Source organism: Schistocerca cancellata, chromosome 2, assembly GCF_023864275.1.
Source record: "Schistocerca cancellata isolate TAMUIC-IGC-003103 chromosome 2, iqSchCanc2.1, whole genome shotgun sequence".
Classification (NCBI taxonomy): Eukaryota; Metazoa; Arthropoda; class Insecta; order Orthoptera; family Acrididae; genus Schistocerca; species Schistocerca cancellata.
The window spans coordinates 667,234,115-667,255,621 of record NC_064627.1 but is presented as its reverse complement, the minus strand read 5'-3'; the positions used below and the strand labels follow the sequence as shown (position 1 = coordinate 667,255,621).

The 21,507-nt window shown below is 37.9% G+C and overlaps 1 protein-coding gene across 1 annotated transcript in view; it reads right to left on the bottom strand.

Annotated features, from left to right (window-relative positions):
• LOC126162375 (poly(A)-specific ribonuclease PARN-like) overlaps nt 1–21,507 on the bottom strand; it is a 306,143-nt gene that overhangs the window by 270,246 nt on the left and 14,390 nt on the right. The window contains exons 2-3 of the mRNA XM_049918833.1: nt 17,629–17,842; nt 802–944 (exon numbers count right to left, since the gene is read on the bottom strand). Of these exons, the coding sequence (XP_049774790.1) occupies nt 802–944; nt 17,629–17,842 (357 nt within the window). The remainder of the gene's footprint in view (nt 1–801; nt 945–17,628; nt 17,843–21,507) is intronic.

Sequence of the window (21,507 nt, the reverse complement as noted above, 5' to 3'; positions counted from 1 at the left end):
AAGCTTTCAATCACTCGCTGACAGCTATTACTACAATATAAAATTCAAACCACCAACCTCTCTCTCTCTCTCTCTCTCTCTCTCTCTCTCTCTTTCTCTCATACACACACAAGGTATAAACATCGTGAATAAAAGTTAGTCTTGAACATAATATACTTCATTAGGTTTGCAACAAGTAGGTAAACGTTCCAAAGAGGATGAAATAAATAATGGAGTTGCCAATATTTACATTGTGAAAAGTAGTGTGCAACAAAATAGTTATATTGAGTGGCAAAAGAACAATAGTACATCACAAAAAGAAACATGGTGAACAGTGTGAAGAAGGTTAGAATGCAAAGTTGTGCTTATATGTCAGTAATAAAGTGGTAGTGCGACCTCCAGACCAGATGAGAGGAAATCAGCAAATTGCAATTACTTTTTTACATAAAAAATCACAGCGTGAACTGTTTAATAATCTAAAACTAACAAAACTTTATAGTTATAGATCCCACCAACGATGCCTTAAAACAAGAAAAAGGCGAAACACATCTGGGATAAATAAATTAAGTGGCAGCAGGAAAAGGCGGTTTTATTTACAAAACAAGTATTTCTATGCTTCCTACAGAGGATAGCCATGCAAACAAACTTGTTAAGCCTGTAAATGTCTGCTAATGTGACTTACTATTTTTTTGTTGTTCATAAATTTTAACACCACAACATGTCCAATATCCTTGAAAATGAGATCTATGGATAAATAAAATTACTACTACTACATTTCAATATACCAGTCATACAAATAGTAGAACCAAAGTATTTTCTCACCATCTCTGTAAAGCTTGTTGAAATCAAAGCCATTTTCAACAAGGAAGTGAATACTTGATACTTGACTTTTAAAACATTTTTCTGTGCCTCGCTGGTCAGGTGGCTTTGGAAAGACGTAGAAATTGTATGCCTTGTGAGTAAATCTGCAAAGAAACAAATTCTAATTATCAAAAATCTAACAGAAGACAGATAACAAAACCCAAGAATTACAATGAAAATGATTAAGATGGACTTAGTTATTTGTCTAAAAATTACATGAAGCATTAATAGTTATGGTAATGTCTTCAAAAAATCTGAATAACCTGATGAAATACTTGCAGAATTCGGCATACATCCACAAAATAAAATTTAAAAAAAATCATAAACACCACCACTTGTAACAAAAATATTGTGAAAAGTATGGACTGCTACTCACCATATAGTGGAGATGCTGAATCGCTGTGAGACAGACTGACCAGGGCAGCTAGAGACTCTGTGTGTCTGTGTCTGTGTCTGTGTGTGTGTGTGTGTGTGTGTGTGTGTGTGTGTGTTTGTTTTTTTGGATTGTCTAATTCCGATGATGGTCTTCTCGGCCGAAAGTTTATTTGTTTGCCTGTCTTTTGTCGTACCTACCTGCGACTCAGCATCTCCATTATATAGCGAGTAGCAGTCTATACTTTTCATAATATTTTGATTATTCCATCCTGGATTTTCCATTGTTTGAACACTTGTCATGAAGTTTTCCAAAGCTGTGAATACATCTGCACTAAAGTCATGCTGCACATACCCAAAAGTAGCCAGTGTAGTAAATTAATCAACAAGGGAAGTGAGTTCCTCCGTGTCACTGGATATTCATGGGCCATTGAGTAGCATATTGTAATTTAAGACTGTGTACCAATTTCTATTCCTCCAATTACAGTGCCATCTGTGGCAAAATTGAGAAAGAGCTTCAGACAAAACATAAGCAGATTTTGCTATAGAATCATTTTCTGCAATTAAAAAAAAAGGGGGAGGGTCCCACTGAGGATTTCAATGTTGCGCCCCCCCACCACCACCACCACCACTCATGCACAGGTTTGTGTAGCAGGTTCAGTGTGGTATCATTGGATATCCCCACCTGAGAAAATAAATTATAATTCCAAATTTTTTTTTGTCCGATGTGTAGTTTTCTTTCAATGTCTTCAGTTAAGATGAAAACACACCCACACACCTCACATATGCCAAATTTAACAAAGTTATAGTTTTTCGAATCTACAAAAGTTGAATTTTACTGTCCTGAAAAAATTACAAAAATTACATAATTAACTGAGGAGATATAGTTAAACAAAGTTGGCGATTCTACAGATGAGGATGGAAAACAAAAGGTTTGCTTTTTGTGTTGGCAGCTGTTTAAATTTGGGTTGCAGCGATTGTTGATGTTTTAACTGTTAAATTTCAAGAGCAGAATCTTATCTTTCTGACAAACTTCAGTTTTTAAAGAAAGGTAAGTTATTAAGTATGCAGCTAATACACAAAAGTTACTATGTATTTAGTGTCCCATCTGTGACAAAAAACATGAAAAAGTTTACCTTCTAACTCATCAATTATATTAATTCTATATATTTTAGGTTAGAAGTAAGAAAAACAAATAAAAACATCCAATGAACCATAAGGCACCTTCTAAGTTGTAAATGATCATTTATAAATGTTATAAGAAATTGTGTCCCACCCGTGACAGTTTTTTGGATGTTACTCAAACCTAAACCATTTAACACTTCTTGTTATTGTTAAGTTAAATTGGTTGATATAACAAGTGCTTTGATGGTTTACACTAAATAAAAACTTACTGTTTATTCAGAAAATGGGGAAAACAACATCAGCAGAGCGTATGAGAAAACTTCGAGAAAAACTGAAGAAAGATACCAGCAAGTACAATGTCCAAAAAGAAAAAGAAAGAGAGTGGGATAAAAGAAGAAGGGAAAATATGAAGATGAAGGTATCCTCCAGTGAAAAATCTTTATTGGAATATTGAAAGAAGGAAGCTGAAAGAAAAAGGAAGTACAGACTTAAACTAAAATCCGTATTAATTGAAGATCAGTCTGAGACCTGTATTTCCCAGTTAGGATCATATAAATGTCCTCAGTCCCTTGGCAAAGCTGTTTCTCGGGTAAAGAAGGTGCTTCCTTCAAGCCCCTCAAAAAAATCAGGAGTAATTAAAAACGCTTGTAAGTAAAAGCTTACCTAAAAAGGTAGTAAAGCAGATTTTCCCAGTAGTGAAGAAAACATCTCAAACTTACAGGTGATAATCTGCTTAAAATACAATTTTTTTTCACAAATTATGAAATCAGCAGGCAGACACCTGGTATAAAGGATGTAAAGTCTATTGTAGACCATGAAACTGGGAAAAGAGTTAGCTTGCAGAAACGTCACATGAATATGACAGTTAAGGAAGCATTTTTTCTTTTTAAGCAAGACAATCCAGATATTGCTATCAAGATCTTAAAATTCTATGAGTTGCGGCCTAAAAATGTTGTTCTAACGTCTCAAATTCCTCACAATGTATGTGTGTGCAGATATCATGCTAACTTCAACTTCATCATTGAAGCCATCCACAAAGAAATAGCTAGTTTCCCTGCTACTCACACTCACCTTATGAATCTTGTTTGCTGTGATGTAGAAAGTGAAATATGCATGACAAGTCAATGCAAGAAATTCATCATGAATTTACACACATTAATAGATGGAAAGTTTGATTTGTGTGACATAATATCTTGGAGAAAATGGACCGAACATGAGTGTCACCCTAAACAGACTACTACCAGAGGAACACTTTGTGAAGCTCTCTCTGAACTTCAGTCTCAACTAAAAACATTCAAGGAGCACTTCTTTGACAAAAGGATGCAATCTGGAGCTTTCAAAACTGTGAAAGCATCAGTTAGTGATGATGAAGTGATATTGCAAATAGATTTTGCAGAAAACTATGTAGCACTGGCACAAGATGAGATACAAAGTGCCCACTGGAGTCATACACAGATAACAGTGGTCACTATTTGTGTTTGGATGAAAACAGGGCTACAGTCATTTGCAATTGTGAGCGATGAACTGTGCCATGACGAGTACTCAGTTTATGCATGCTTGAAGAGTAAGTAAGCTGAAACAAGAGCTTCCCAATTTGACCTTGATACGAATTTTTTTCTGATGGTTGCGCAGGTCAATTTAAGAACAAATTCACCATTTCTAACCTCTGCTACATGATGCAAGACTTTGGAGTGTCTGGAGGATGGCTTTTCTTTGCAACATCACATGGGAAAGGTGCAATGGATGGCATTGGAGCTGTAACAAAAAGGGCTATTTGGAATAAAGTTAAGCAAAGAAAAGTCATCATCAGCAATGCACAGGAATTTTTAGACTGTGCCAAATCATCTGTTTCTGGAATAAACTTTCTCCTTCTGACAAAAGATCATATTGACGAAAACAGAGACCTTCTGGATAGCCACTGGAAAGCTGTTAAAAAAATAAAAGATATTCTCAGCAAGCATTACTTCAACGGTTACAATATCTGTAACCTAGTATGTGGTAGAACTTTCCTAAAATCAGATTTAGAGAAAGTGGAGGTTTTCCCACTTTCACCCAACATATATTCACTAATCTACACAGATTCTGAGATGACTGATGAGGAATCATATCCTGATGTCCTGTTGACACCCAATTCCCAAGAAGAAACAGGTTCAGAACCAGCTGTGGAACAAATCATGCCAGGAACATTTATTTTAGTAGAGTTCCAAATCCACTACATACAGATATGCTGCAATTGCAGAGAGAAGTGTAGAAGACAATGGGGAAATACAGATTATGTGTATGCGATCTGTTGGGGACTCAGCAAAGGTATTTAAAGCTGATGAGCAGGATGTATCCTACATAGAGTTTAAAGAAGTTCTTGCTATTCTCCCGAATCCAAATGTCAAACATGTTAGGGACACCTTATATTATGAGTTTCCCGGCAATTTAGACATTTTCGAAAGTGGGTGAGAGGTCAAGTGTATTTTTTCAAAGTGGTACATTCTTCAAGTGAAATAATTAAGTACTCATGAATTGTAAACTAATACTATATCAAAATTTATATTATTTATAAGCAACAAAAATGTTCTACAAAGTTATTAAAACTTAAAGTGCGTTCTAAGTATATGTTACCTACTGATTCATAGCTAACTTACATAATAAAATCAGTTTAAATAAAAAAAAAAAGATTGTACTTCACATGAGTCCCACCCGTGACAATTCCTTGTCCCACCCGTGACAGTCTTTGATTGCAATTATTGTAAGTAAGTATTACTAATCTAATATTTATTGATATTATGTCATGTAGAGAATTGTTTTATTAATGTGAATTCAATATTTTCAAAAGAAAATAAGTGCATACATCACAGAATTCTTCTAAAATGTTGGTGGTTATTCAATGCTACGTCTATTTGCTGTAAATACAAGGTGTACAACTTTGCTTCCGCTGTTTGCCGATAGGTGGTGACAATGGTAAGTAGTGGTCGAAAGAAACGGATCACTGACGTCAGGCAGTTAGCCTGGACCTCGGTCAACATAACCTCATTCAAACATTAGTCGATTTGTGTCTGCATCATACAGTTTTCTTGATTGAAAATGTCAGTTTATGAGCCTAATTCTCGTCATTTGCAGGAGGTATTACTGTTTTGTTTCAATATGAAGAAAACAGCGGCTGAGTCTCATCGAATGCTCTTAAGTATGTACGGTAAGGATGCTATTAGTGAAAGAACATGTAGTGAGTGGTTTCAATGTTTCTAGAAAGGTGATTTTAACGTCGAAGACCAGCATAGTGGTGGAAGAGAGAATCTTTTCGAAGATGCAGAATTGGAGACATTGCTGAGTGAAGACTTGCATCAAACTCAAGAAGAATTGGCAAAATTAGTGGGAGTGACACAGCAAGCCATTTCAAAACATCTCAAGGCTATGGGCATGATTCAGAAAGAAGGAACTTGGGTCCCGTGTGAGCTGAAACCAAGAGATGTTGAACGGCATTCATAAATAGTTGCTTCAGAGGCAAAAACAGAAGGGATTTCTGCATTACATTGTGACCGGGGACGAAAAATAGGTTCATTACGATAACCTTAAATGCAAGAAATCATGAAGATATCCCGGCCATGCTTCCATGATGATGGCCAAACCGAATATTCATGGCTCCAAGATCATGCTCTACATTTGGTGGGACCAGCTTGGTGTCGTGTACTATGAGGTGTTAAAACCAAGTGAAACAATCACAGGTCCTTGTTACCGAATGCAATTAATATGTTTGAGCAGAGCATTAAAAGAAAAACGGCCGCAATACAACAAGAGGCAGGATAAAGAGATTTAGCAGCACGACAATGCTCGACCTCACACTGCAAAAGAGGACAAAACATACTTGGAAACGTTAAAATGGGAAGTCCTACCCCACCCGCCATATTCTCCTGACGTTCCTCCCTCTGACTGACACCTGTTTAGATCAATGGCGCAGGGCCTGGCTGACCAACACTTCCGATCTTATGAAGAAGTCACAAATTGGATCGATTCGTGGATCGCTTCAAAAGATGAACAATTTTTTCGACACGGGATTCGTACACTGCCCGAAAGATGGGAGAAAGTAGTGGCCAGCAATGGAAAATACTTTGAATGATACATGTGTAACCAATCTGTTTTATTAAAGCCTCAAATGTTGGGGAAAAAATGGCGGAAGCAAAGTTGTACACCTTGTACAATCAGAAACAATGAAATAGAAACTAAAATTAATTAATGTACAAATAACTGTGAATAATGACGATATCTCTTATACCTTTCTAGTTAGCAATATTTGTAATAGTTACTTCATAGGTACTGTCGAAAATGACATCTCTATGAAACAGGATACATAGCACACATTTGAGTCCAGTAACAAACAGAACTGCAGTACACTACCCACAGTAAGCACATATGACATTCTGCAGCTTATTGACAGGCTCAGAAACAAAAAACAAAAAAACAAAAAAAAACAAAAAATCAGCAGGATTAGATGAAATGTCTCCATATCTATTGAACAAATGCAAACATGAACTAATGAAGCCACTAGTTCATCTAATAAACTGTTCTCGGAGATTGTGTGTTCCCTAACAAGTCGAAACTGGTAGTAGTCAAACCAATACACAAAAAGGGGGAAATAAAGCACGTACGAAACTGCAGACTCATTGCCCTAATCTCAACTTTAAGCAAACTGAGAGAAAATAACACAAAAAATCCTGTAACATTGCAATAATGCTGACATATTAGGTGATTTCCAGCATGGTTTCAGAAGAGGTCAAAGTACCATGTCAGCAGCAGTACAATTTGTCCATCACGTACTTGAAAAAATAAATCAAAAACCCCAAGCAGCAGGAGTATTTGTGGACCTCTCAACGGCTTTTGATAGAGTATATCATGACATGCTCTTATCAAAAATTGTGAAGAGTGGTGTCATTGGAAAACATGCAATTGCTAGAAACATATTTAAAGCGTAGACAGCTGTGCACAGAGATTACCGTATTTACTCGAATCTAAGCCGCACTCGAATCTAAGCCGCACCTGAAATATGAGACTCGAAATAAGGGGAAAAAAAATTCCCAAATCTAAGCCGCACCTGAAATTTGAGACTCGAAATTCAAGGGGAGAGAAAAGTTTTAGGCCGCACCTCCAAATCGAAACAAAGTTGGTCCATTGTAATATGAGACACAATTTAGGTCGAATGAATGACGATACAGCTACAGTAGTTTGGTTCGAGTCGAAATCTTAGCAGTTAAGCTTTACCAGGTAGCCATTGCTATGCGTCAGGCGCTCCGTCCGTATTTATACGGATACCCTTCCTTTTTCACGTGCTTCGTCTGGTTTGAATCGATTGCTTATTTTGCTTTGATCTGATAAGTGCCGTTTTCAATGTTATAGGTGTTTACGTCAGTCACTCTAAGCTAAAAATGCATTACTATACTGTGTCATGCATTGTTTGTCGCATTCTGATAGTGCGTGTTTACGGCCTGTCGCTGCTCGCGGCATGGCTTGCTTTTGTGCGCGCTACCGCCGCCTACAATTAAAAAAAGAGAGGAATCGTCACATTAGTGAAACAATGGCAAGAGACTGCTATTTGTTGTTACTTACACTGCAGCTTTCTTTGATAATGATCAACAAGAACCAAATAATAGACTGCGTATGATATAACATGTTCTGAACGAGAGTTTGGCGAAAATTTTTCTCCGTTTGAAAATCTTTGCGGCCGCTTCTTTAGTACATCAAATTCTGCACAGAATAATACGAATATAAACATGCCACAATACGTATATTCTTCCGCGTTTGCTGTTGTCTCACTCTAGTTTCGTAGTTTATTTGGCAGACAGGATTTCAATGAGATAGAAGCAAACACGAAAGAATACATGGCAAAATGTTTATATTCGTATTATTCTTGTGGTGAAGAGAATACTGCATGTGATTCACATTTCATCAGGTTCCTATTAGCAACCATCTCTTCTCACAGGTAGGAAAAAATTCAGAACGTAGAGTTGGCCATATTGACAAGAATCCCAGTATTACCAGTCGGATTTTTGTAGTACATTGAAATTCAAAGATGAACAATACAGAATTTGTATTTACTTCGTTGGATAATGTATGAAAATGCAGTGGTCGAAACTCGGGCGGAGAAAAATGCTCGTCTTCCAATTCTTTTTTTTTTTTTAATTTTATTTACTGACGCAGAGGTTTTGGAGCCAGTATTTATCTTTGTGCCTGCAAAGGATGCCTGTGTAGCGCTACATATATTCGACGGCAGAAGTTAGTTGTGGCGGCACCTATCAACATTTTTCAGAACTTCCGCTTGCTTTGCACTCGATTCTAAGCCACAGGCGGTTTTTTGGATTACAAAAACCGGAAAAAAAGTGCGGCTTAGATTCGAGTAAATACGGTATATACTCTAATGGAGAAATACTGGGGAGGAGAAGGTCCCGTAAAAGAAATACACATTTTGGTGTTCCTCAGGCCTCCATTTCAGGTCCAGCCCTATTCACATGCTATGTAAATGATTTCCCAAGTTCTCTTGACAATAGGCAATTGATCACTGTATATGCAGACGATACATCAAGGGTCTGCTGTGCCGACAGTGAGCCCAGCCTAGTTGAAGAGATACATAACTTTATTGAAAAGGCAAAAGCTCACTTTGAGAGAGACAACCTACGAGTAAACATAGAAAAAATTACCATTATTCATTTTAAACAAAGTGGTCCAAACAGACAAAATACTGTGATTGATGAATTCTACCAAAAACCTGTACACATTGTAAATTCTTGACTTTATGCATAGATGATAGACTTTCATGGAAGCAGCAAGCTGATTCTGTCTGTAAAAAAATAACACCCAGTCTATGTGTATTAAGAAGATTATCATCATATCTTAATTCTGAAACCCTAAGGGCTATATATTATGGATTAGTGTACCATTCCCTATGTTATAGACTAGTACTGTGGGGTGGGACATGCCAAACTAATATGAAAAAGGTTTTCATACTGCAGAAGTGAGCCTTGAGGATCATAGCAAAAGTAAAACCAGAAACTTCTTGCAAACCCCTATTCATTAGACACAATATTCTCACAGTTTATGCCATGTATATACTAGAAATTATATTGCTAGTGAAAGAAGACACTAAGATCACAAAAAGAAACATGGATATTCACAACTATGAAACAAGGCATAGAACAGACTTCCATATGGTTAACAGATCAACTTTAACAGCAAAAGGCCACTACGTTAAATGAACTGTTTTTAATAACTTGTTACCAAATTAAGTTAAGATATTGACAGGGGATGCTTTTAAAAAGCGAGTCAAGCAGTGGTTTATCCTAAAATGCCCTTATAATTTCAATTTATCATGAATTATAATGTAATAAGAAATAATGTAAACTAAAAATAATTGTAATTGTAAAAACATTATACTTGAAAATGGACGTGCATGTAAAATTATGTGGTACGAGCAATATTTAATTGAAATTGAGAACTGCATATCAAACCTGTCCCCCTCATCTATGACAGTACTTCCGAATTGTAGCGTAACATGAGATTCTTCGGAATATCATGTTCCACTCTTATCTTTTAAGCATGACAAAAGATGTTTGAGAGAGCTGAAAATGTAGTTTAGTTATACTAGAAGTGCACAACACTACGCAGTAACACCACAACACCTCATTTGGCTCCCTGGTGCCGGACATGAATTGGAGATGCAGAAAGGAGAGAGCATTTGTGATTTTACAAGAAATTTTGAAGAAAACAAGAGGAAAAAATACCATGTTGCCCCAAGCAACACAAGCCAACAATGAAGAAGATCTGAGTGAGTACTTGCTGTACTATCGCCCAAGGTGATTACAGTATCTACGAAGTAATTCTGTGATTTGGTAAAACCAAAATAAGTGTAAACTACCATATCAGAAGAGATAAACAAGATTACCTGACCACAGAAACTAGGTAAACAAAAAATATTATGTTGATGAAACGGATTATTTCTGCATGACATTTCTGAGGATACGAGTGCAGCTGTGACTTACCATGTTGCCAACCATGGGAATCTATACCATGTGTTTTGGCTTGTTATGAACAGCTACAACATTTAAACTGCAGTTTGCGTGAATCCATTTGTAGTCGAAATCGAACTGACTTTAAAATTGGACAAACACTCAACAGTAGTATTTATTTCTGCGAGAGACGGTAAACGTCTACATATGGGCCAGTGGCGTACTTAGGTGTTTCTTGATGCAACACTCCCCATGACATATGACAGGAATGAAAGGGGTGTGTTGGCTGGCTCTATACAGCCAATAAAAAAGTGGCAGACAGGCGATATGTTTGGAAACCAGGGACACTGTAACATTCTTACATCAGTATAGAAGCGAAACCTGACATGTATCAGGAAAAAAGGAAAAGACAAACTGTGTTCTCAGGTCCCACCGTAACGACAACCTCACAAATAGCAACACATTTAGAACAAACAACCAAATATTTGTGACAACAAAGATATAAATTTCACAGCTGGATGATAATGATGATGATTAAAAACAGCGATACCACGGACTACAAGGTCAGTAAGCTATAAAGGTAGAAAAGAAAATAGTCGAAAAATTAATGTACATCATTTCTTTTTGTTTATTTTATTTCCCCTAGTATTACCAGAGAGTATTAAATCAATAAATGGCGTAAATTTAGAATAGGCATAATGTTAACTGTTTGGCAGATACTTTTGTCGATAAAGCAGTCTGTAATTGGGTCATTCCATGTCAGTTCAACCAGGGGCTCAGATTTGACTGAAATTCAGTACACTAATTCTACCATGTGTGGAACAGTCGTGTACAAAGTATTAGTATCCCCTGCCAATTAGTTCCAGAATTATGACTTGTGAAAGAAGGTGGCGTGACCCGGAAATTGCAACCCGCATCTGGCAATCTATCTTCAGACCTAAATTCAGGTCATCATAACTTTGGAACTATTCCACACAGTCCACTGAAATTTTTACAACCCAGTAACATCCATTTAGAGAACACACTCCATGAATCAAAACACCAACAACATATTTCTAAGGAAAAATAAAAAATTCCAAAATGTGCTTAAAAATATGTAATACGTTAAAAGGTACGTATTGTAGGTGCCCTCTATGCCAAATATAATTCACTCAAAAAAAGGTATAATTTTTTTGTGGTAAGCTTAATGTGGCCTAAACACACACAGAACTCATCATGCCCATATCAGTCACAAAAACTGAGTTACATGCACATGAAAATACAAAAATTTCAAAAATTCCCTGAAAAACATGGATTTTTGAAGTGTGGCAGCATAAAAGGGGCAAGTGGTATCCAATTCAGCATGTTATTGCAAGTTATTGCATTTATTGCAAGACATTTGTGTAAAATAGAAGTTGACAGATGTATTTGGTGATGTGGCCATTGTTCCACAACACAATTTTGTAAAAAGATATCGTAAACTGTTCTGCCTCCTCTTATCCTCTCCCACAACTGTTTAATCACTAAGCAACAACATATAGACAGATTGACACAACCTATCATTAATGTTTACTGCGCCTTAACTGCTAAAAACCAGTCGATTGTGCTTCAAACAGAAGTTCTCCCACACTTTAGCTACTGTACTCTGTACATTGAGTGGCAAATTGTACTGTCTTCCTGACACTGTGGTAGGAACTGGAACTGTCATAAGAATATGTTCAAAAGGAATCCAACACCTGTCTGCCAAACGTGGTCAATGAAATGATCTTGCTGGTCCTGCTGGTGCCATGAAGTTCACAAATACATCACCTTCTGCTTCACAGCACTCTGCAACACATCCTAAGTACCATTTGTCATCATAAACAGCAATAACATAACAACCTGGTTGTATGTCGCTGTTTTTGCTTCTGAATCCTGAGTCAGACACACTCTGAAGACACGTGTTGTGCATGAACCTATAGTTATAACCGGACAGTCTGCTCATATGCACATTGTCAGAGTCCGCTGGAGAGAAGTGATGATTGCTCCTTGTGCCTGCAACAGTTTTAACATGTTCTAGTCTGCTTTTTAGCAACTCTTCGACTGATTTCACCTCATCTTTCGAAGCACAGAATGATTGTATGCCAGAGATATTTTTCTGTACCCAGGTAAATAATTGAAGAGGTATTAGAATGTGACCTTCTGTAGGGTGCTGCAGACTAGCTTGTGATGCCACACGCTTAATGGTAGCACATTTTTACCATGACATGTTGCGAAAAAATTCCATTCTGCGTGAATATTGAAAATCATGGTAATGCATGTATAAATTTTTCAGATTTATACAGTTTTTGTACTGACTAGCTGCCCCATCACTGAAGTATTTTGCAAAATGTATGTGAGGCAGCTTGTTTTTCACAGTGTGAATGAGCATGAACTGCAATGGCATCACAAATTAAACAGTCACTAAAAACGCACAGGTTCATGACAGACACATCACCTGATTCACCTCTATAGTAAATCGCAAATGGCTGGAGAGTTGCTCGACTGTTGTCCCAATGATATCCTTGGAGGGCATCTTGAACTATAAATGCATAATTTTCAGAAAAGTCTAGTATTACTACAATTTCATCTTGTTTCAAATTATCCTTACAAAACTGGAGATAAGCCGATTGTGCTGTTGCTGTGGAGCTGTGTGTGGTCAGTTTGTACGTTTTTTGACAACACATTTCAACAAAATCTTCCACTGTACTTTGCTTTGTTTCAAGACTTGTGCGATCCATGTGTGTCCATTGTTTATAAGAAACAAGTTCATCGTCATCCATAAGGAGTTCACTATACAGTTTGTTATTCATGTGTTCTGCAAGATTTTCCATACCAGGACACTTTTCACACACGTGTATCATGCACTGGTGTGAACTGATGTCACACACTAGCAGCTTCATTGCATCTTTGTAATCCAGACCAGAATCCTTTATAGCAGCAAACATCAGCTTAGCATTTTGATGGGTCTCACATACACAAACATTGTGTGTGCCCCTTGCACTTACAGGCACAACCCATTTTCGCCGAATATTGAAAACAGATGATAAACCTACTTTGGTACTGGGATACTTTTCCTTGAATTCTACATATAGTTCCGATATGTTGCATAGCAACAGTCTCTTTTGCATCTGTACATGTACATTTCCCATTCTCACCGTTACATAGTCTTTTTTTCCAGGTATTATTCGGCTGTAGTAATTATTTTCATAAAACTCCGACACTAGCACCTTTACTTCTGAACTCAATTGCTTACCCTGAGCCTGCTGAAGTTGTGGAAGCACTTCTTGGGTTGCTTTTATTATCTTAGCTTGCTTTACCATATATGTAGAAACATTGAATTCCTTTGCAGTGTAGTCAATAGACCAGCTGGAAGGTGCAAGGGTAAGAATAGCTTCTTTTTTCTGGCGTGTGGATATGGCACATTTTTCTTTCAAAACATGCATAATTTTGTCCAAATCAGAGCATTTCTGGTATGATTTCTGTTCCTTTGGAGCAGATAGTTCCTCTTCCACCATTAGTGTGTCAGCTATTTTGTGTTTTAATTCCATTTGAGCATCTTGTAGTTTTCTTCTACCATAGCTGAGCCTGTCTCTTTTCCCAACTTTGTGTGTCTTCATGGGAGACAAACCAAGAGCAGTCACTGAAGTATTTAATTGCTCATCTGCTTTGGTTGTAGGTGGCTGATACTCTTCGTCACTGTCATGTAAATTATCAGAATATTCTTCATTTTTTAGCAGTGTAACAAACCTGGAACATAACTTTTGTCCTGATTTCATGTAAGTCCAATGCACTGATTCACTTACAGTGCCCATTTTATATCAATTTCTCTGAGGCTACACTTCACTGTCTTCTTATGAATCCAAAATGGATCAAAACAACTTCTTTGTAGGAAAGAATACTTATCCAGAAACACTTACATTTGATGAAAACAAACACTAAAGTTTCCTGGAACTGTACTTCTTGTGCCCACAGGGTGCACACCGGATCTCCATAGCAACAAATCTTGGTCCGATTCATCCAGATCATACAGTACAAAGCGAATGCCACATTTTGTTCCATATGTTGTTTAATGACATTCAGATGCTTGTGTTCTACCTATACTGCAACTTGTTTGAACAAAAGCACCACTAGTACACTCTTCTGCCTCCATACTGACTTTCCACAACAGTACTGACCAGTCTGAACAAGAAACTTAAAAACATGAGTAACCTGTAATTGTTACTTGTTTCCATTGTTGTTTCTGCCCAACAATGACTCATCCTGTCCCTGAAAACTGCCATTGTTTAACTTTCTGTTGCCTAATGGTTCCCAACAACTGCCGCAGCTTGATCTGAAACAAGCTGTCTGCATCATCACTATTACTTGCTAAATCGTGTTAAAAGAAACGTAACCAAATACATCTCTGTCAACTTTTATTGTACACAAATGCCTTGCAATAACAAGTTCAAATTTTGCCACATATTATATTATGGTCTACTTATGCAGTGTTGGGCTTGGATATCACTTGTCCCTTTTGTCCTAGCACACTTAGAAAATCCATGTTTTTCACGTAATTTCTCAAATTTTTGTATTTTTGTGTGCATGTAACTCTGTTTCTGTGACTGATATGGGCATAATGAGTTCTGTATGTGTTTAGACCACATTAAACTTACCACAAAAAATTATACCCTTTTTGAGTGAATTATATTTGGCATAGAGGGCACCTATAACATGTACCTTTTATTGTATTATATTTTTAATCACATTTTGGAATTTTTTATTTTCCCTCAGAAATATGTTGTTGGTGTTTTGATTGATAGAGTGTGTTCTCTATGTGGATGTTACTGGGTTGTAAAAATTTCACTGGACTGTGCGGAATAGTTCCAAAGTTATGAAGACCTGAATTTGGGTCTGAAGATAGATTGCCAGATGCAGGTTGCAATTTCCGGGTCACGCCACCTTTCACAAGCCATAATTCTGGAACTAATTGGCAGGGGAACTTAAAATTTTGTACATGAGTGTTCCACTCTTGGTAGCATTGGTGTGCTAAATTTCAGCCAAATCTGAGACTATAAGATGGAGCATTTTCTCAAATTGGTTGAATTGTCATGGAATGACCCAATTCTGATTAGTCATAATATGTAAAAATAAATTTTTCTCAAGGAGCCTCTTAAAAAAAAAAAAGGGGTGGAGGGGGGGGGGAGATCATCTTGCACCCGGGGAAATGCAGTAATGTTGACCTCAAGTTTGTCGTCCCTGTACAGACCCTCTATATATTCCTTTCACCTTTCAGTTTTCCCTTCTTTGTTCAGTATTTGTTTGCATTCTGAGCTCCTGATAATCATAGAGCTGCTTCACTTATCTCCAAAGACCTCTTTAATTTTCCTATTTGTGGTATCTATCTTCCTCCATGTATGTTCATATAGCCTTAAATTATTTGTGCTTTAGCCATTCCTGCCTAGCCATTTTGCTATTTCACTGTTTAGACATTTGAATTCCATTTAACCTGTTTTTATCTGATGCATTTTTGTATTTTCTCCTTTCACCAATTAAAGTCGGTATCTTCTGTGTTATCCAAGGATTTCCACTGAAATTTGTTTTTACCTACATGAACCTTTGCTGTCTTCTCCATTTCATTTCTCAAACCTACCTATTTGTCTTTTACTGTAGTCCTTTACCTGTTTCAAGTTCAATATTGCCTAATGCTCCCTCTGAAACTCTCAACAACGTATGGTTCTTACAGTTTATCCATGTTCCTTCTGTTTTACTCTACAGTTAATAACCAATAAATTATGATTGAGCCCAAATGTGCACCTGCAAGCACTTTACAGTTTAAAATCTGGTTTCGAACTCTATCAATAAAGCAGTCTGCAATTCTGATTAGTCAGAATATGTAAAAATAAATTTTTCTCGAGGAACCTCTTACACAATGTATCTGAAACCTTCCAGAGTCCCTATGCCTGCTCCACATATACAACCCTCTTTCAGCATTCTTAAGCCAAGTGTTAGTGATGGTTAAATTATGCTTGATGCGAAATTCTACCAGGCAGCTTCCTCTTTAATTCCTTTCCCCCCCAACCCATGTTCTCCTATTTTTCCATCTCTTCCTTTTTCTACTACCAAATTCCAATGACCAATCACAATTAAATTTTCATCCCCTTTAACTATCTGAGCAATTCTCTTTATTCATCACACATTCTTTCCATCTCTTCATCACCCACAAGGCTAGTTGCCACATAAACTTGTGCTACTGTGGTAGGCATTGGGTTCTGTCTATCTTGGCTACAATACCTGCGTTGTTCATAACAACTTACCTGCAATCCTATTTTCTTGTTTATTTTTAGACCTACTCCAGCATTAATCCTATTCAATTTTGTGTTTATAACTCTATAATCCCAAGACTAGAAGCCCTGTTGTTCTTGCCACTGCACCTCTCAAATTCCCACTACATCTAACATCAATCTACCCACTTCTCTTTTTAAATTCTGTAACTTCCCTACCCAGTTAATGGATCTGACATTCCACATTCCAACCCATAGGATGCCAGTTTTGTTTTTTGTGATGAAAACATCTTCCAGGGTAGTACCTCGCTGGAGATCTGAATGGAGAACTATTTTGACTCCAGAATATTTTAACCAAGAGGACACAATCATTATTAAGCTATACAGCAGACATGACATGGGAGAAACAGCAGCTGTAGTTTCCTCTCACTTTCAGCCATCCAAAGTAACAATGTAGCAAGGCCCTGCTGTCTAATGTTACACAGCCAGATACTGCTGCTGATATTCAAGAACCATATATTTGTCTGGTCTCTCCACAGATACCACTCCTGATGTGTAAGTTTCAAATAGATTTACTCTGTGTGTCAAACCGGGACTCAAACCTGTGACCATTGCCATTGACGGTCAAGTGCTCTACCAACTGAGTTATCCAAGTGTCTCTCCCATCCCACTCTCAAGGCTTTCGTTTCTGCCAATACCCTCCCTCTCCCTCTCCCTCTCCCTCACCCCAAACCCCCTTTTTTTTATTTTTCATACACATGGCTTGTGTACTGGATTCAAAGTTTCATCAAATTCCACAGTTTATATGTATGCTTGCCTCAAAATAATAATCTGGTAATAAATGCGAATTAAAATTATTATGCATGGTGCTGTTACCATCGAAATAAGACTGTAACTACACACTTGAAACAGGTATTATATACTATCCGTTTTACTGCAAAATCAGTAATATTAGTGTAACGAAATGCACTGGAAACAATTAATTAAAAAGCTGATATGCAAAATGACTAAATTTACAGACATTTATAATTATTCAAAAAACTACTTACTTCTTTCTTTTTTCATCATACAAAAAGGCACACAAGCCAAATTGGACAATAAGAAACTCAGAAGATCCTTTACGGAGTTTTTCATAATACAAAGCTGGAGTGTCAAATGCTGTCACTTCCTCACCCTTATTCAACCCAGTAAATTCTCCATCTATGGCAAGAAATTCTGATGCTGGAATGACATTCTCTAGTTCCTCCAGAATTTGGGCAAAATCTGTAAAAAGCATAAAAAATTTAGTACATCTGCAAATTGTCTTTTCCAACATCAGTACTGATATCTTGAAAATTACATTTTCCTCCTAGTCTCTAGCCTTATTTCACAATACAGGATGACAATTCTCGTGTGGGTCAATTCTTCCACATTTGCTTCCCATAAAACATTCATACACTTGTTAAGTTTGTGTGTGTGTGTGTGTGTGTGTGTGTGTGTGTGTGTGCATGCGCACTTTCGTGTGAGCGAGAGAGAGAGAGAGAGATTGACCACTCGTGGGTGCGACTTACTTAGGAGAAGGCCAAGGAGAATAATGAATGAAGAAATTGGCCAACAACACCTTGGACCAATTAGAGTGTTGTAGCTGTTCCTGGACCAATTAATGAGGACCAGAAAGTGACGTCTCAGATGAAACAAGAGACATTAAACTTCCCCAAAATGTGGTTTTGTGGATCTTGGATTCAGAATGGAACAGAAACAGGTGAATGTTGCATTCATTTTACCCCACATGGTATGATACTGGAAGTTAATGGACAACTCAACTGAACCTTGCAAAGTAACTCCATAATTAACCATAAAGAAAACTTTTAGTAAAAAACAATTAATGGTAGGATGTGACTTCAACGATCACTGGAAAAACAAAGAGTTCTGAATTAGAAAGTGCCACATCACCAGGGTGGAAAAAATAAAAATAAACAAATAAAAATCTTCTGCACAGTGATCCAACTCATTTAGCAACAATGTATTTCCAGTTCCTCAATAGAACTAAAACTCAATAGCTCACCTTCCACCACATACAACAGATTAGTCATATCTGGACAATTTCCTCTTTCCAAATATAAAAATACACATAAAATGGTTAAGATTTAACTTTCGAATGAGATTCAGAAGGTTGTGGCGGACAACATGAGAATTTTACAAAAGGAGGTCATGAACCACTCCCACCCAATGGACTGAATTTTGCACAAATAAATAGTTAAACTTCATAAACCTATGATTTTGGCTTGGGCCTTGTTATTGTTGTAGTTCAGAAAGTTACAGACTGTGGTGTCAACGTATTTGGTAAATCAGTAAATTCTTGATAGTATTTCTGTGGCATAGGACATATGTGAAGATGACGAGTCATTGCCGGATGACCAACAACTCAGATAAAAGGGTAAGATCATTCCAAATTGGTTGGTTCTCACATGTCAACACTGTCTATCCTAATGTCTCTGGCTGTAATCATTCTACATCATCCCCTTGTTAACCATCAGTAGTTCCAATGAGGAACAGACAACAGAGATGACTAAAATCGAAACCAAAGAATGACTGATTGATTAGTTGATTTAGGGGGGGTCATGGGACTAGACAGCGAGGTCATCAATCCCGCAGTTCAAAATTTACTTGCGTAAGATAAAGGGTCACTAGAAGTGGGCGGATCCATTCAGAGCGAAGGAAGTTAAAACACACACACAGCAGAAGGCATAAAAGGGTAGGCCAAATTTAAAAACTGCGAACTGAGAAAACAGAGATACAAGAGTGGTCTTTGTATGGGAGTGTAGTCATGGGTACCACAGCTAGAAAACACGAAGAGAGGCTCCAACCACAACCACAACCACAACCACCCTGCCACTGTTCCAGGAGCAACGCAAAACCTTATAAGTGAAAATAAAATCACTTTGATGTAGGAAACTGAAGACCAGTTGAACCACCTGTGAATCGTCTGCTAATATTAAAGACAAGGAATCAGGAAGACTAAACTTGGTATGAAGGGTCAAAAGAAAGGGACAGTCCATTAATATTTGGGATACCATCAGTCTCACTCCTTATACAAGGGAAAACAATGGGTGAGCCTATTATGACTGGTGAGTAGATAGCATAAGACAGTGGACTCCTTCCGAGAGGAGTAGAAGGAAGAGCACCAAACTACAGTAGTCTCCCAGATTGTGTGCAGTTTATTACTAAGAGCAGTAGTGCACCAGATTTTAACCCACTTTTGGGTAAAGAGAGATTTGATGTGTATTCACATATCTGCACCTGAAATCATGAAAGGGAATGGGGTAAGGATCAGCCTCTCTGGCCAAATGGTCAGCCAGTCCATTCCCTGGGACGCCCACGTCTTGACACCCAGAGGACAATGGAACAGATGGGATGGCCAAAGGCAGAGAAGTAGTCATGGATAGCAGAAACAGACATGCCAACTTTCAAAAGTGAAAAATCAGGAGAATTTTAGCCATGTACCATTGTGAATTATAACACATTCGCAATTTCAGAGTAGGGAAACATTTTGCAAAACAAAGGCCCAGCGTGGTCGGCACAGTTTATAGTCAAGTTACGCTCTGCAATAAATGAGGTAAATAAAGCCTCGGCATTCACCACAGAATCTACATTTTGGGGTTTACATAACAAGTTAAGTTTCGGGTTCCATTCTACACATTGGACACTCTCCTTGTGTTTTTTAGTTTGCACATGTTTAAAAATGTCACATTTCCCGCCATGAGCCACTGAAAATTTGCATCTACATACACTACAAAACGCGCAAGTTTTTCCCTTCCTCGATTCACTTAAACACGGTAACTCTTCCTTATACACGTTCTTGAACACTGCATTGTATTTCTTCACCATTCTGCACTAAAAATAATCAACATCTCCAAGATATGCAGCCTACAACTACTACAGAGTATACAAACCGCAGAGCAGAACCGAGAACACAATGGTCCTACGTTCTAGACAATGGTCTTGTAGCACTGATGCCAGCCCTGGCACACCGTTTCCCCCTATATTGCACTCCAAATTCCCCTAAATTTATCACACTATCGGATAAGCGAGCGAGGAGGTGGGGCATTAAAAGGGAGTCAAGAATGAAATTGTCGAGCGGAGGGTAAATATTTTTTCCCCCTGAACCATTTATCTCTCTAATTTCCCCCTAGGCAGCTTAATTCGCCCTAAATTTAGGGGGGAATCCCCCAGCTTGGCAACACTGCCTCGTAGACACAACAACGCTACTCACTTCACTCAAAACGACTATAGATCTATAGATTACTCCCTGTCCACGATAACTCTACGATTGCGCTGCTGCTACCAGAAGTGGAGGAAATTGGCACTAGTTGAAAGATATTCATTTGATTCCGAACCCTTTCAATGATAAGTTCTTTACTTCCTTGTAGATACAAAGCGCGAGCTACGCCTACTGTCGCTCCCGACAGCCACCACACGAATCTTCCAAGTTAACACAGACAAGTAGCAGCCATACCTTGTCATCCACCAATACATCGAAGGCACAGGATTGTCAAATAGTAAGGAAAGTATTGAAACTGCTCTGAAAATCGGGAGATCGGTCTTCACGGTCAGGGGATCGGGAGGAAGAAGGAAAAATCGGGAGTCTCCTGCTTAAATCGGGAGAGTTGGCACGTCTGCAGAAACCAAATGGTGATGAGAGTGGCATCGATCTGTAGCCTGAAAGCTGCTCATTGAGTCAGTACATATTAAAACACTACGGAGGGCGGGGGCTGAGTAAAATCATGTAGAGCCCTGTTAATGGCTTGCAGCTCTGCTGTGAACACACTACACGATCCCAGCAGTAAACGGTGTTCCATGCCAGTAGGAGACATAAAAACATATCCCGCCTTATCTATCGTTTTAGAATGATCAGTGTAGAAGTTCGTAGCACGCTGGAATTCTGCAAG